Source organism: Buceros rhinoceros, unplaced genomic scaffold (assembly GCF_000710305.1).
Source record: "Buceros rhinoceros silvestris isolate BGI_N320 unplaced genomic scaffold, ASM71030v1 scaffold4535, whole genome shotgun sequence".
Taxonomy (NCBI): Eukaryota; Metazoa; Chordata; class Aves; order Bucerotiformes; family Bucerotidae; genus Buceros; species Buceros rhinoceros.
The window spans coordinates 3,357-19,778 of record NW_010411020.1 but is presented as its reverse complement, the minus strand read 5'-3'; the positions used below and the strand labels follow the sequence as shown (position 1 = coordinate 19,778).

At 36.8% G+C, this 16,422-nt stretch overlaps 1 protein-coding gene across 1 annotated transcript in view; it reads left to right on the top strand.

Moving 5' to 3' along the window:
* The window catches only part of ANKRD31 (ankyrin repeat domain 31), a gene marked incomplete at its 5' end in the record, with an annotated part of 29,788 nt that extends 13,583 nt beyond the window's left edge, over nucleotides 1–16,205 (top strand). The window contains 4 exons of the mRNA XM_010135834.1: nucleotides 1,998–2,138; nucleotides 2,706–2,799; nucleotides 6,114–6,173; nucleotides 16,054–16,205. Of these exons, the coding sequence (XP_010134136.1) occupies nucleotides 1,998–2,138; nucleotides 2,706–2,799; nucleotides 6,114–6,173; nucleotides 16,054–16,205 (447 nt within the window). The remainder of the gene's footprint in view (nucleotides 1–1,997; nucleotides 2,139–2,705; nucleotides 2,800–6,113; nucleotides 6,174–16,053) is intronic.
* Nucleotides 16,206–16,422: the final 217 nt, after the last annotated feature.

Sequence of the window (16,422 nt, the reverse complement as noted above, 5' to 3'; positions counted from 1 at the left end):
GCTTATGTGTTTAACTTCGCATGACCAATTTGTTATGATTTCCTATTGCTAGAACCAGAATGGAATCATTGGTTGGTCTGTATTTTACAATACCTGATTTTCATATTGGAAGGAGTGGGAACTTTAAGGATTTTATGACCTAATGTGATTCTTGGCAGTAACTGTCAAGTCCCTCCAATAAAGAAATGTGACATCAAGGATTTCATAGCACTGTGATAGACATGAATATATGCCAGACTACTTGCTTACATATTAGCTGGTTCTAAAGTTTACAATCTGGTATAAGAACTGTATCTGGGGGGAAAAAAAAAAAGAGAAAGAGAAAAGAAACCTCCTTTTTAATACAAAAGCATGTCCCTGTGCCTCCAAATACAGAGATTTGCAAGGCAGATGCCAGGGAACTGGCTTGGTATTGAGCAAATGATGTAATTATTGACTGAATTCTTAGCTGCCAGCTAATTGATTTCCAGGGCAATGTATGGATTAAAACACGAAAGGTTCTTTTTAGCCAACTCACCAGGTGTGGTTAATGTAGAAGACTCCTTTTTCTGCATCTGTAATCTGCTCAGGGATGCTTTTCTGGTGAGAGTGAAGGCCATTTTGTGTTGTCATAAGTTTTGTAACATAAGGTAGTGTGAATAAGTCACAAGCCTCTATGTTGGGCCATGTCATAGGTATGTACACATGCTTTTTTTCTTCAAAGGACATGTAATATTCCTCTGAACCTCAAGGTGACTAAATGAAAAGATGAGGAATTCAGTATGCTTACTGTCATTTCTTGAGACCAGTACCTGTGATACCAGTTTGGTGCAAGTGGACCTTAAGGAGTTATAACCCTGTATAGAAATCTTGATGTTTGGAGAGTAGAGAAGTCAGTGATTTTGACTAGAGTGAAAATCACACTAACTGGAAGACAATGCTGTACAGACTAAAATTTAGAAGCCAGTGTCTGTTGCAAAGACGTGATGAGTAACGACTCCTTCTTTAACGTTATAGAGATGTAGTTGATAATGACATACAGCTAGTACATAGTCCTTACTTCGGGCAGGCAGAATGAAGTTTTTAAACACTGTAGATCTAAGTTATGAAGCTGTGAACTGGATTGAGTATTCATCAAAAATTTGAGTTAAACTTCCTAATTTAGATTCTTATAGACACCACAAGCCAGGGGATGTGGTAGGAGGCAGTTCAGTATTGCTGTTTCTAATTTACTAATTCTCTTATTCTGATTTTTTTAACCTCATGCATGGTAAGCAACCTTACTAAGTTCTGACATAATCAACAGCTTATTTTTGCATTATTGAGCTGTGTTAGCTTGACTAAGACCAGCATAACAAACTGTAATTTACCGAACTTTTGAACAACTATAAGCTGTGCTTCTGGAGGTGCATATATGTTTGCAGAACTGGACTGTGTTAGTATTATCAAAGAGGCAGTAACAATAAATTCTTTGTTAACTTAATTTTGCTTAAGATAAGGTTGTCAGGTTCCTACTAAAATATGTAAATTATGTCCTTTGACATAAGTGAAGTTTTTATCCAAATATGTTTCATCTTTCAGTCATTGCTGAAATTTCACTGTGACCTTCATTTCTCCACACATGTAAGGCAGATTGCGTTTGGATAACAGTTTCTTGTTGCACAGACCTGCAACTTATGAGTTCCCAAGTCCACTGCTGCAAATTAATTTATTCACAGCCTTAGTAATAAGGAGCTAAGGTGCAAATACAGTTCTGATAAACACACACTAGGAGAATTGTCCTCTAACAGTGGTATCTGTGTGGCCAAAACATCTTATTCTGGTGGAATAAAGCCTCTTTACGTACCACAGTTTATGATAATGGCATTAAATTATTTAATTTTTTTCCAGAGAAAAACAGAATTAGCTGCTATAACTTATCAGCTATATTCTTCAGCATTTTTCCCTGTTTTTAGGATGTTAATTCATATATGTTAATTTATGAGTTGAAAATTATTTCTTAATTTTTCCTTTTTTAGGATTTTAGTCATAAAGCCACACTCTTAAAAAATGGTAAGATCAGAACAAGTAACAGAAAAATATTGCAGAATCCAGTTCAGTGGGTTAAAGACCTACTAGGAAGTGATATTTCTGTGTCATGGAAGTATGTGTGGAATAAGGTAGGCCTGATTTTACTCCCAAGTATAACAATAATAAATGGCAATAACAAATATCACTAATCTGGATCTCCTTACTGTTCTTAAAAGCAAAAGCCATTACCAGCCTAAATTAAAAAAAAAAATCTTCCTAATGAAATAAGCAGCAAAGAGAGCTACGTAGCTGTAACTGTACAGTGATGAATTCACTAGTCACAAGTGTTGAGAGAATGTGGAATGCCCACTCTAGAAGTTCTCAGTGCTTTGAAAGAGTAGTTTTAAAGGTGATTTAGAGGCAAACAATAAAAGGTGAAAGGTAGTTAGAATGAAAAGGAGCAAACTTACTGAAATGTCACGATGTCAGGAACATATGTTGCAAAAATATGGGCGGAGTTTAGAGGGCAGATGGAATGTGTTATACTTTTTTTCATTTAGAATTCAAATTAGCGGTATTTCTACTTGATATTACAGACACAGATTAGACTGTTAAGGGCAAAAACTTAATTTTCTAAGAAAAGTGAATAGTTTACACCCATCAGAAAAAACCACCAACTAAAATGACCAGTTATCCATTTAGAGTTGTTTGTACAGGTGACGTATCTTGGGACTCAGTTATCAAAATTTCTTGAAGAAGTGTCCATTTCTAGTGACCTGGAATTACCGTCACAAGAAAGGGAGCCTTTGGGTATGTACCACTTAAAATTTAATATTCACCTGGACTGAAAGCAGCAGAAAATTATTTCTAAGAGCTTAAATTCAAAAATTCCTGTATTGCTTTCTGATTCTTTTTCTGGGCCGCATGCTTACCACAAATCTTGGGCTTGAAAAATAAATAGTGCCAGAACTTAACACTTGATCTCTAGAGAAGTGCATTTCTTTTCTTCCCTAAAGTGGTTGCGTGAAGAGAGTAATTACTAATGACTTGGTTGCTTTGTAAAAAATACTTATATAACAATTTACATTGAAAAAATTTAATATGTAGTGATATTTTCATTAAGCTAATTTAATGCTTTTTTATTATGTTGGAAACTCAGTTACACTAGCATAAGTTTTAATTGCATGTACAACTTAAAATCACATTAAATAATCTGTGGTGATGGATATCCCAGTATGCCCAGGCAACATTTATAACTAGGGGGATATTTTATTCTCTAAAAATAAACAGTCGTAAGAAACAGAGTGCACTGATGTGACACAATGGCATTGAACAATTTTTTCCGAACTGCCCGAAAAACTTAAGAACTTCAGCCTACTTTTGATAAGTAATGTGTTCCCCAGGAAACTGAAGTCCCTTTAACAGCCAGTTGCATATGGAGTCCAAAAAGCTTGTGGGCTTTTGTGATTGGTTCTGTTAATTTGATGAGACACTGCACTTCATGTGAACTGGAATGCCAGGCTTAGTCTCTTCTTAACATATGAAAAGTAAATTAAAATTTAATAATTTAAAATAACTAATTTGATATTCAAACTACCATGTTCTACTGGTATTTGCGTCACGCTAAGAGCATCCAGATGATGAGTTTACATTCCCCTGCTTCAGTAACTGAAGTTTATACCAAGTGTAAGTGACTTTAAAAAGGGGTTTGTTCTCCTAACTTTTTAATAGGCTTCTGAGTGTTTCACTAGTTCTTGTAAATTACTCCTGTCGTGGAAAATATGTGGTAAACATTGTAACTTATAAACCAGAGAAATCCATGTATTAAAAAAATACTCTTGACAAACAAAAATAATCCTGAAGATTGGTGGGGGTTTTTTCCCCCCTGTTTTTCACAAATGGCCCAGGGTAATCTGGGACAGAGTATTTAAAGTTTTTTTGTCACATGCGATTTAAGATTTAAGCACCTAACCGCTAGGCCTAGTGAGAAATTAAGGGAAAGGAAATGAAAATGTTCTCTGTTTCAGTTCCAGTTCAGATACTGTATGGCCAGATACATAGTAGGAAGTTAAACAGTGCCTTAAATCATTCCAGAAGAAGATTAACCTGTACTGTTGTATTCTGAGAATAGTTGAGGGCATTGGGGAGCTCCCAAATGGTTTCCAGGCCTGGTTCAGGAGTTAGCTTGTTCCCCAGGGCTGTTCTCAACAGGCACTTTGCCTGCAGCCAGCCTGCTTGAAAGCACAGGAAAGTTTGCTGGCGTGGATGCAAACTATTCTGTGCCACTTGCCTGGGGACATTCCCAGGCACTCTTTTATCTTTCTTATATGCTCACGGCCTGCTTGTATTTTATAGTAGAAGTTTATCCTGCTTTTGTAAAGAATCAATCTTCTCTTTTTTCCTCACTGTATTGATGAATTGAATTTTTTTTTCTATACATCCCAGAGCATTATTAGAAAATAAGACCAGGACCTGATCATTTGAGTGTTTTTGGAGGAGAATGCTATTATTTTAAATACCCCTGCCCCACACTCCATCCAGCTTCCCATATCTTAGCTCAGTGTTCACTGAGTAGAGTAAGAGGAGTATGGGGAAGTGGAAAATGATAAGGTGGTGGCTGTATTTAGCTATCTTTTAACAGAAGGAAGCAGCTACCACTGAACTTTGCAGAGAGCCCAATTTAGGAAGCGTCTTCTAAGAAGCTCTGCTAAATCAAGGTCCCTAGGCAAGACAGTTGGACGAGTTGCTGTCTTGTGGCTGCCAACGTAAGAAATGTCCCAGTTTTTCAACTTGGTTGAGATAAAGGTGCTTCAAGGTTTGTGTAGCAGCACATTTTGAGGCACCCGAGGAATGTTAATGCAAAAAGTTGAAGAGCCCATGAAGTAAAGCAGTCCCAGACCAATGCAGGTATTTAACAGAAGCTTTAAAGAATGCAGTTTTGGAATTAGTCATCTAAAACCTAACTAAATTTCACTTTATGTCCCTTCTTTGAGTCTGAGCCTTTAGTCTCTTCCAGGATCATGTTAGCAGAAGTCTGAGTGAGAACTAAACATTAAGAAAATAAACAGTACTTTTAGACTACCTGTATATTGAAAAGCAAAAGAAACAGTGATTATATGGCTTGGAAATTATTTCTCTGTGCTTTCTGATACATGTAATGATAACAAGGATTCAGAAGCAGATGTCAGCCAAAGAGCAGATGTCAGTTTCAGAGCAGATGTTGGTGTTAGATATTTCATATTGAAATTCAGCAAAGTGGCTTAAAATAAAAGAATATCCAGTTGTTACAGTGAGCATGATATGTACATTCATTTTGCAGATTGGTATTTCAGGAATTTGGAAAAGGACATGACTAGTGCAATTCTTGTGCTCTGCCAATCCCTCACTGCTTTTAATAATCATTAGCCGCCTGTAAAGATTAGAACTCTTTGTTCACCTTTAGTTCATGAAAAATCCTAAAACTGTGTGGAATAAAGAGTGTTTTCAAAGGAATCCAAATGATTTCTTAATGGCTGAACCATGGGAGCTGTTCCAGAAGGTTTATGGTAGCGTTCCTTCACGTCTCTAGAATAAAATGAGCAGCTTGAGGTCAGTAAGGTTGCATGAAAGCAAATGGGAATAATTTTGCCGTGATCCTATGAAATTGAATGTTTCTGTTTTCCTTAAGAACGGCATTAATTTAGTAGACTGCTTTTGAAGTTAAATTTTTGTGGCATCTAATGTAATTTTGCCAAGGAAGACATACATTTTTTGAAAAAAGAATGTCTTGGTCATCTTACAGCAGCTGTGGCTGGGCTGGTAAAGGAGCAGAGGAAAGTCTGCCCTTACATGTGTTGTGTGGTGTAAGGCTAAGTAAGAATTTCAGCATTTACCTTTAAGAAAAATAAAAAGCATAACTGCCCTGTGCATTAAACTATTAAACCATCATTTTAAAATTACACTTTTATTCTTAGAATATACTTGTCTTGATCTTTTTATGCTCTCAGGAATGAATTTTGTCACAAGGGACCCCAGCAACTACAAGCAACATCATCAGAGTCCTGGTACTGTCTCCCTTGCTCAGCCTCACCTGAGCTTTGACCTGAGCAATATGCAGACAAAAACCCCATCCTTGCCACAAACAGAAGTTGTGAAAACATTGCTGTGTGCTGGAAGAGAAGCAGCTGTTACCAGGGAACTTAAGCGTAAGATTTTTTTTTTTCTTAAGTGCCTAAAAAAACTAATGGTGGGTGCAAGGGCTATACAAGTGTTAGAAAAGGAAAAAGAAAGTAGGTGGCATAGAATTGATTTGTGTGCGGGAAGGAAAAGGTGCTGGGGAGAAATGCTGACTCTGCTGATGAGTTGGATATATCTAAATGACCCAATAATGAAGTTTTTCAGAGCTCAGTATGTTCATGTGTCCAAATTAGAAATGTTTTGGGTTTTTGATGCAGTTAACAAAATAACTCCATATTGTTTTAAGTACTCAGTTAAATGTCTCCACAATACAAAAGACAAATGTCTTCTGGATTTAGATGGAAAAGTGTGATACAAAAACGTTGGTAAGTAATCTTATGTAATCTAATTTAAAGAGAAAAGTAGAAATGTTTCTAAAGATGTTCTGATGTTTGTGGAGTTGACTGAGCTTGTAGGTTAGTGTCTTCAGTATTACATTTTTGTGTTGATTGCACATTAAAACCTGTCAGTCATATTTGTACAATTTGAACAGTGCTTTCTGCACTTTCACCTAGTATTTTTGCCTCTGCCACCTTTGATTACACTGCAGAGGGATGACCCTGACTGACCACAGCACAAAGTCACAGTGGTCAGCTCAAACACCCACTGTGCCCCATTTCAGGTAACACTTTGCACTGAAGTGGGTAATGCCGTTGAGTCAGGTCTGCTGTGGGAGATGATAAGAAGCAAATTAGAGGTGAAGTGCTTAATTGTTGCCAGCCATTGTAAACTGAAAGTGCATCCACAATGTAAAGCAATTCCTTATTCTTCTGCAAGCCTATACATAGGCCTTGCAGCTACAGTGCAAAGGAGTAAGTAAACCGCGGAGCTGAGAATTCTTTGCAGAAAATACTTTGTTATCCCACTGTTTTGTTTTGGTTTTTTTAATGGAACTAAATAGACTTAGTATCTTAAATGCCAGGGCAGAGTGTTTGGAGGGAGGTGGTCTTTAAAGTTACAAACAATAGATTGTGTATAGATTGTATTTACATTTATATATCAAAAAACCCAGGCTGGACTATCCTTTGATATGGATTGAAAAGTTACACAGATATGTCTCATAGGATTTATGTTTCTCTGCTGAACAGATGAATGGCCACATTCACATCTTCTCAATTATAGTTACTAGTTATAATTCTGCTTAGCAAGGTAATGTTCTTGTAGCATGTATGATCCTTGCCACCCCATTCTCTGAGTACTCAATCCCATACAGAAGCTGTTATAGCAACAGTGTAGAGTCATTTTGTAGCAAAGGTAGCTGCTAATAGACAGTGGAGATTATGCAAAATTAAAGATTCATAACACAATAAAAATTAACAAGTTGGAAATTTACGGAAATGTTATTCCATATATACATTTTTGTTTATATCTGCTACAATTACGCTGTTAATTGAAGAAAGTAACTGCTTAGCATTCAGTAAAACCTTCAAAAAATTTAATCACCACCACCCCAGTTTCCATATCTTTAGCTTAGAGAACCCAAACCATTTGCATCCTTCTGAGGAGAAGCTTTTCAGTTTAATATTTTTGAAAGCAAACTACGAAAAGCAAATTCCTACTTCAGAAGGAAATTCCTCTAAAAACAAGTGTCTCAGGGTGAGTATTTCATTGAGTATCTTAAATGAACCTTCCGAAGTCCCATGAGAAGCCCTGTAGCCCATAGATGGGTTTGCTGTATTTTTTCACCCTCTACGTTTGTTTCCAAAGAACCTATCAGATACACAATGCCTTTGCTGCTTTATGGTAAATAAATTCTGAACGTAAAGTTCAGCTGTATAAATTGTTTTTTAACTAGTTTACTTTCTGGGCTTTGGTATTCCTGGAAAATGATAAAAGAGTAATTAATCTCAATTTTCTTGCTAGTCAATCTTATCTTCTTGTCTTGTGCACCAGTACGAAGTTGTGATGCTGAAACAACTGACTTGGCAGGATAATATTTAAATCCAAACGAATTGCTCCAGTAGAACAAAATGAAGCTGTTAAATACTTCAACATGTCCTAGATAGGTATTAAATTGGGCTACTAGTAAACATGGCATGCGTGTATTTACAAGAATTTCCCATTGTAAACCCCTCAGAACAGGGATCTCATATGCATCTTTGAACTGATTGAAGATATTGCTTTAGTATTAGACCAAACAACAAATCTAGCCTATTGTAGTATATTTTTTCCTGCAATATGTTTAAACCTCCATGTAATTACAGTGCAGAGAAATGTTACCCGTTCTTGAAAGCTTGCAATATATTTTGTGCTGCAGAGTACTCTAGTTTGGAGCCCCAGATTCTGCTTAGGCTCAGACAATTACATCAGAAACTACTTTCACTGGAAAACTCTACTATTCTTACCTTCATGTTTTTTGAAGAAAGCTGGCAAAGATGTCATGGCAAAAATGTCATTTAGTGATTGAAAAGTCAAGATAAAAACTGAGAACCCCAAGTCCAATTTTATTTGTTTTTTTAACAAAATAGCATGACTTAAAGGAGCTGAATTTTTTTGATTGGGTATTATTGAAGTAGTGGCTCATCATCACCATCAATAATGGTAATAATAATATGGAAGAGGAGAAGTACTTGGAAGTGATTTTTTTTTAAAAAAGAAATAAACCACACCCCCCCCCCAACAAAAACCCCACAAAACCAAATCTCTCACATCTAATGTTTGTGTTTGTACTTACAGCAGAATATTCACCAACTACACAATGTTCCCGTTTATGTAACTGTAAAAGACACGAATATGAACTATAAATTCTTTGTACTTTGGAAGCAAGTGACATTGTAGACTAATACTTATATCCATAATCTTTTTTGATCTTGGAGGGGTGCAGCTATTATACTTTTATCTTCTTTATGGCTTACAGACAAAATATTTAAAAGAACTTTAAAGTTCCAGGTATTTGCTTTGGGTACTTGTATACTTTACAAAGCAGCATGTACTTCTGTCAGCAGAATTTGCAAAGCTGTATTTTCCAGTAAGTCTGCATACTGTGACTGAAGTGAAGGCTCCCTCCATCTGCACACTCTTCCAAAATACTCTACCTTCTCTTTCTTCACTATCAGCAAGGTAGAAAGTAGAAAGTTGCTTCACTGACTCAGAGTTGAATTACGTGGCCAGCAAGAGCCGCAGGAAAAAAAAAAAGCAACAGCTCTCAAGGACTATGTGCCATGGAAGCAAATTCTAAAAATATGACCGTATTTCTTATCTGTCAGTCACATTTTTCTGAAACTGGCAAATCTCTTCAAAAGTCATTAGCTGACAGTGTGATTGCACAGACCCATAGACTAATGTAGGTTAGGTGGGCCTCTGGAGGTCTTTAGCTCAACCTCCTGTTCAAAGTAGGCCTAACTTCCAAGTTATGTAAGGTTGCTCAGCGCCTTGTCCAGTCAAATTCTGGGTATCTTCAAGAGTGGACGTTCCACGACACATCTGTACAACATACTCATCTCCTTAACCAAGCTGGTGGTGTCCCTACATTCCCCATATATCTAATTGGAGTCTTGCTTGTTAAAACTTGTAACCACTGCTTCCTTTTGTTGCATAGGACCTTGTTTCCTTACGAATCCTGTCTAGAAGTATGTAAACTGACTCCAAGTTAAGAGCCTTAAACACTGGCTTTCTGGCCTTTTTACTTTGTGAAAGAAGTTGTAAAAGAAATCCTTTGATAACTGACCCATCTTTTTAATTCATCATCTGCACTATTAACATTTTCATCTGCTTTGGTGGTCCCATGGAGACTGAGACAAGACAAACAGAACTGTTGTAGATAATCTTCCTGGAACACATCTATCTTTTCTTATCTTAGTTATGAAAGCAATAAATGAAAGGCAGTGTGATAAACAGCAAACTCCAGGAGGCAGTGGTTTCAGCTACTGGTTTGCTTGAAACAGACAAGGAACACATTTTTCACACCATGTTCTGGTAATGAAAAAACAAAAGCATTTAGGAGACCACTCAAGGCTGGCCCTGAAACTGCTTCTTATCCAATATCTCAGCAAATTAAATTCAGGTTTTCTGAAATGGTTACAAATAATTTTAGAGAACCATGTATTTTCCTTCCAAATGAGTATGCCAGTGAATCATTGTATAATCAAGTATACAATGATAACTCAATAAGTTTAAAAAGAAAGAAATATATGGCGGGAACCTGCACGCTAGTAGTCATACCAAGAAACAGTCTCCTATGAATCGTTTTAAAGCAATCTTCAAGCTTTTTAATAAAGGATACTAGAGTATGCATTTGTTGTTGTTGAACTCCAGCTTGGTAATTTGATATTTAAATAGAGTGATTGACCTAATCAAGAAACTGAAAGGCCATGTGAACAGCTGTATAAAAATACTTGTGTGAGAAAAATGGAATCAGCAATTATGTTTTATTTTTAAAACACCTATTACGTATTTTGTTTGTAAATTCAATCTTAAGTACAGATTCTTTTGTGAGAGGATGTATACATTTCCTGACTGATATTTGCATGTATGTCAGTCGTACCTCTCTCACCTTTTGCAGGAAGAAAAAATCATGTTACAGCTATACTAGAGAAGATAAAAGTCACAGAGATTTAAATTGTTCTCTTGAGTCCCTGATAGGTTGTTGTAACACTGATGGATTTCTCTCATAGACTGGAGGTTTTGAATTCCCCACATTACTGAATAAAAAACTTAACAATAACTTAATATGCCAATCGAAGGACTCTGAAGAATAATAATTCAGAATGTATCATATCATAGAAAATATTTGTTACTGGCTAACAGGCACATGCCTAGTGTATCCAGGAGAAGAGAAAAAAGAGTTACTGTATAAGATTACAATATAGGCAGAAGTTTTAATGGGGAATCACATATGGTATTTATATCACTTATCTAGGCAGTGCTTGCAGGAAAGCTGTAAAGTATTATAATACTGTACATTTTCCAGACATTTAGAAACAAAGATTTACTATTAACTCTATCTCTCAAAGAAGTGTAACATCTTCACAACATTGGTGTTGTGGGAACAATACCTTCTGTCACATGAAACATAAAATAATTGCAGAGATTTCAGCGTAAACATTGACACTGATGCTTTAGAATAAAAGGGATGAATCCTTGATCTTTAATCATACCTGTAAGTCCTTTTTCAATGTAGGTACAGAGTGTAACAAGAAAGACACTGTTGTGAATTACTTTCAAAGAAGAATGATTCTAGATACCTAATCTTTTTGTTTTCCTGCTTTATGACATTGCTTTTACCAGTCTCACTGGGGGACACAAAGGAAGAATGTACTTCTGAGAAATACTACTCTTTACTGAATGGAGAAAGAAATGTTACTTTCTCAAATCTAGTGTTTTATCTAGAAGCAACAGAATAGAATAATGAATTGTGAAGGTATGAATTAAGTTCTACATTATTGCTATACAACTTCTAGTTATAAGCAAATGAACTGAACCTATGGATCATCCATGGTGAGTCATGTCTGATATACAAAGGAAAGCCATAGCATAAGAGGCTGTCAGAAGGCACTGTAGGTCCTTCTAGCTCTGTTTTAGCTATGGCTCTGTTATGAAGTATATGGTCATTGTAGTCTATTAGGTAGCTTTCAAACTGAAATAATGTCTTTCATAAGATGTTATAAATAATCTTTGAGTTTTTTCAAAGGGTTGTAACTACCAATGCAAAAAATGCAGCAGACATAACTTAGGATCATTAGATAAACTAGTTCTTGGGGAAACAGTACTTTCAAAATCAGGATGTGAGTAGACATGGAGGATCACAAAGCCATTAGCCAAAATCCCTGCTGGGCTGTATCTCTTAGGGGATGGACACCCTAAGTTTAGATGTCTGGCTGGCATGGTATGTCTGATAGAAAAAGATCACTCCTTACCGATCGGTTGGTCAAGGCAGAGACCTTGGACTTCAGCATTCACAGGAATAAAAAAGAAGTAAGATCTATATAATTCAAAATGAATCTTCAAGAACTGTGGAGAGACCTGGAGAAAAGCAAAGGCATTTTCAGGAAAAAGGAAATTGTAAATGAACTTCCAGGAAAACATCATAAATTGTCAGAGAAAGTCTTACAAAGGCAATCTACCCACAGACATCTTTTTCCAAGAAGCAAGTATTGATCAGCTGAAAGAAAAGTTATTTTCAAACTTAACTGCTAGCACAGGCAGAATTCACGTGCCTCAATTCAGCAGCAGCCTTTTAAAAGATGATCCAAAAATGTTTGTATGTGAGGTGCTGGCTGTCATTTCCAAGGCTGCCTTGGTCTGAACGGACAGTGCCTGTTGGGACTCTTGGATTGTGACTGGTCTTCCCTGTTTCTAAGTTCTTGAGAGGAGTGTGGATGAGGCCTAAGAAACTTGAAAACTCTTCGACAATTTTTGTTCTAAATACATACCCTCTTGTGGCACCCTAGTCAAATGCTGTCACCTTTAAGTGTGTTGTTCTTAGATCATCTCTGCTTACGCATCTGTAGACAAGACTAGCTGCACTGAACAAGATCCGTTTGAGTCAGAAGAATAACATTTCCTGTGACTTTGCCACAGATACTGCAAATCAGTTAATCTTTCCCTCAGATATGGTCATAATCTTTACCCGTTTTACAGACATTTTGAAACTGGATTTGCTGATACCTGTAAATTGACTCAAATGTGTTGCTTAAACTGCAAAGGCATTTAAATTTCTGCTACAAATAATTTGCACAAGTAAAATAGTTATAAAATTTTTAACTGTATCTCTGGATAGTTCCAGCACTTTCTTGCTTGGAAAAAATAAGGAGGATATTGGTGGGATATCCATTTTAAAAAACCTGATCTTTCAGGGGCTGTTTTTAATTATCAGGGAACAATGGCTCTGTATAGAAGTGGCAATCTTTGAGATTAACCTTTATGCAACTGGAGATTCTGGTCTGACATTTATAGAGTTGCACCACTAACAGGACCTCTCTTTAAACACAGTTTTCAGGTTCTTAGCATCCACAGAGGCAAGGTGTTGAAAAGCTGTAACAAAAGGGAAACAAGTTGAAACACATTTAGAATAGTTTTGAAACTGTAAGGTTAAAACAGGTGCCAGCAAAAAAACTATCGGTAAGCAGGATGGAAAAAGTACCAAGAGACAACGTATCTTTCCCCAATTTATGGAAAAAAAGCTCATTCTGATCTTGATACTGTTTGATACTTTATCTTGTAGTTCATGAAGGTGGCAGAAAATTGAGAGCACCTAACAGGACAGCAAAGGTAGGAAAGCAGAGAAAGGCCCTGCCTGTGTGTGTCTTAACTTTCTAAGCTTGCTTCTGTAGTTGAGGCACTAAAATGAGTTTTGGATAGCTGTGTGGGAGCCTTGCTTCACTGCTAACAGCCTGCAAGCTGCTTGTCTTTTTTAAGTTTTGAGAGTTAACAGACAGCAAAAGGGAGAAAGGAAACATCAAAGTGGGTGTTAGAAGATTAAAAATAATAGTAAGCAAAGGGAGAGAGAAAAGAGAAAAAGAATTGAGACACAAAAGTGGAACTGGGAAGGACATTAGTTGGCTGTGTCGGAATATGGAGGAACAGCTTTGGGATATATAAATGACAGTGCTTTTGCTAACTGTTGACTGTTAGCCAAAAGTACTGAAAAGTAGAGTTATGAAGAGAGTAGAGCTTTTAATTACTCAGTTGAAGTTTTATTTATGGTAGAATGCTGATACTTAATCTAATAAATCTTAATCCAACAGGTAAAACATTAATTTGACTCAAAGTAATCAACAAAGAAAGCTGTCGGCTGCTGAAAAAAGTTATTTCAGTGGATTTATTTGGTGATATCTTTATTACACTTTCAAATTTGACTTGAGAATTTCTAGTAAATATTTTACAATATTGCAGTGAGAGTGCTGAGAGGAGCATTTCCAAAGTAAGAAAGGAATGTCTTTTCTGCAACTATGACGTCTCAAAATGGAATGTTAAGGGAACTTCAGACTTTGCTAAGAAACTTTCCTGTACTTACATACAAAAGTGTGGACATTTCAGAATGAAAAAGCTTGTTTCAACAAATGGGAACAGGTTGAAGTCATGTCTATCATGTGACTATAGACTCAGTATTAATGTCAGTGTTTCAGCTCAGCTTCTGTCAGTTTATTTTGTACAAAAATTCTTAAGACTTGAGATAGTTTTTGCCTGAAGGTGTTCTTAAAAATATTTGGTGACTTCCCATCCAAGGATTCCTATTTATACCCTTTGAAACATCACTTCTAGGTGAGTGTGTAAATGGAATTCTGGTGTGACTGACCATGGTTTCATAAGTGATAAAGAGGAGTGTTGTGATGTAACTTCTCGGGTGGGACTTGTATTCAGCCTGCCCATCTTTGTTGTAATCCAAGATATTTAAATATAACCTGGACGTCAGATCATGCTACCGAGTTGTGACATGAGTGTAGTGAAGATGCAGTGAGGGTGGAAGGTCCTGAATGCAATCCTGTTCTCACTGGAGTCAGAATTTTGCTGTGAATGTCGTGGATGTGGAACAACATACATCTGCATGCACAGGACTCTGTATTTGCATTTCTGAATGCAGACCTCTTGGTTCTAATAGCAATTTGCCACTTAGCTGCTTTCGGTGGTGAGCTCCTGGAAACTGGGAAATGGCTGGGAAATCCTCACCCAGATGTGGAGTTAAAAGGTCTAACGCCTACAACATACACTGATTGTTCTGGCATTGCGACCTACTGATGTCAGTTCAGTGAATATATTTTGCATTTTGGAATGGTGTAGATGACGTGACTGGGAAAACACTGGTAACAGAGAAAGACAAACTCCTGGGATGACACATGGTAGCCCAGAAATAAGTGCATGCTGAATTACTAACAAGCTAAATGATCAACTTCAGACATCATGTTTTCTCTGTATTTTGACAAGGGTTTGTCTTGACTAATCTAATGATCCTGAAATACCTATCCTATTTTGTTTCTCAAGACACTTGGATGGTGTATGAGCACTGGTTTTCGTTGTTTGTTTTTTTAAAGAACAGAGGCCAATCCTACTTTAACGACAAGGATTTTCATCCCTACTTTCTTGATAACATCTGTCTCGTGTGATAGTTCTGCCCTCACTGGCAGTTTCTGTGATGGACTGGTTATGGCAGCTCAGCAGCTCTGATACTTTATGCAAGGGTGCTGAAGGGAGAAAGTGTGGATGAAGGATGAACAAAAGGAAATAACTATGAAAACTACAATTTGAAGTGCCTTTTGTAGTGAGTGTGGTGTTACAGAGAAAATGTCTTCAAACATTTCTTACTGCTCGATCTTTATGGTGTTACTTCGCTACTGACTTTTAACAGTGAAAATGAAAAGTTCAGCTTCTCCTGCACTGACCCAAATGTCTTAAATTTATGCATTGCAATGGTTGCCTCAGTCCAGCAGACACTTAAATATTGCCAATACACATTGTTCAGTCCTGCAATGTCTTGTATACAGGTATACTCCTTCCTTTATATACATCTTTTCGGGACTGTAGAAGGGCATTCACTTTGAGAAGGATTCGTTCCTTTTGGGGAAGTACACTAACCTTACCACTTTGTGGACGTATATATGAAATTTAGGCAATGCTGAAGAACAACAGCATTTTCTTGTTACAATAAATTGGAAATGGCTGGGCTGGTTAACTTTACGCCTTGAGCACCATGATTTTTAGTACTGCTCCTGTCTCAGTGAAGTCTCATGGAAGAGACACTGCTAAGAGCCAGGGTCTTACTCTACAAGATTCCTAGGACATATTACAGATTCCTAGGGATTATTAATGCCTATGTGGTTCTGATGAGCTAGTAACACCTCTCTAGATAAAAGTGCCAGTGATTGTTTTCCATTAATACACACTCTGTAATCATTTTGCATGAATTTTCAACAGGGTCTTCTGTCCAGTTCAACTCAGTGGAAACTCTGACACATTTTCTTCAATTCCATGAGATACTAATGGTCTGTAAAGAGGAGTTCCTACCATGCGCTGTAATGGAAAAGCACTGGGGTTTCTACAAAGGATGTGAAGATTTTGGATTCTGAAGACTTCTCAAGTGTTAACATTTTTTTCTTTATCGTCACTTTAAAGTAAACATTTGAGCTTTTAGAACTAAGTGCTTTGTTACTGTAATTTTGGTAAATCATTTGCCCAGCACTTGGAATGGACTGAAAGATTGTTCGGATAAATGAGGAACAGGAGAGTACTTTGTAGCAGGTGAGGATAACCGTCAATATTGAATCTTGTGCTGTAAGATTAACA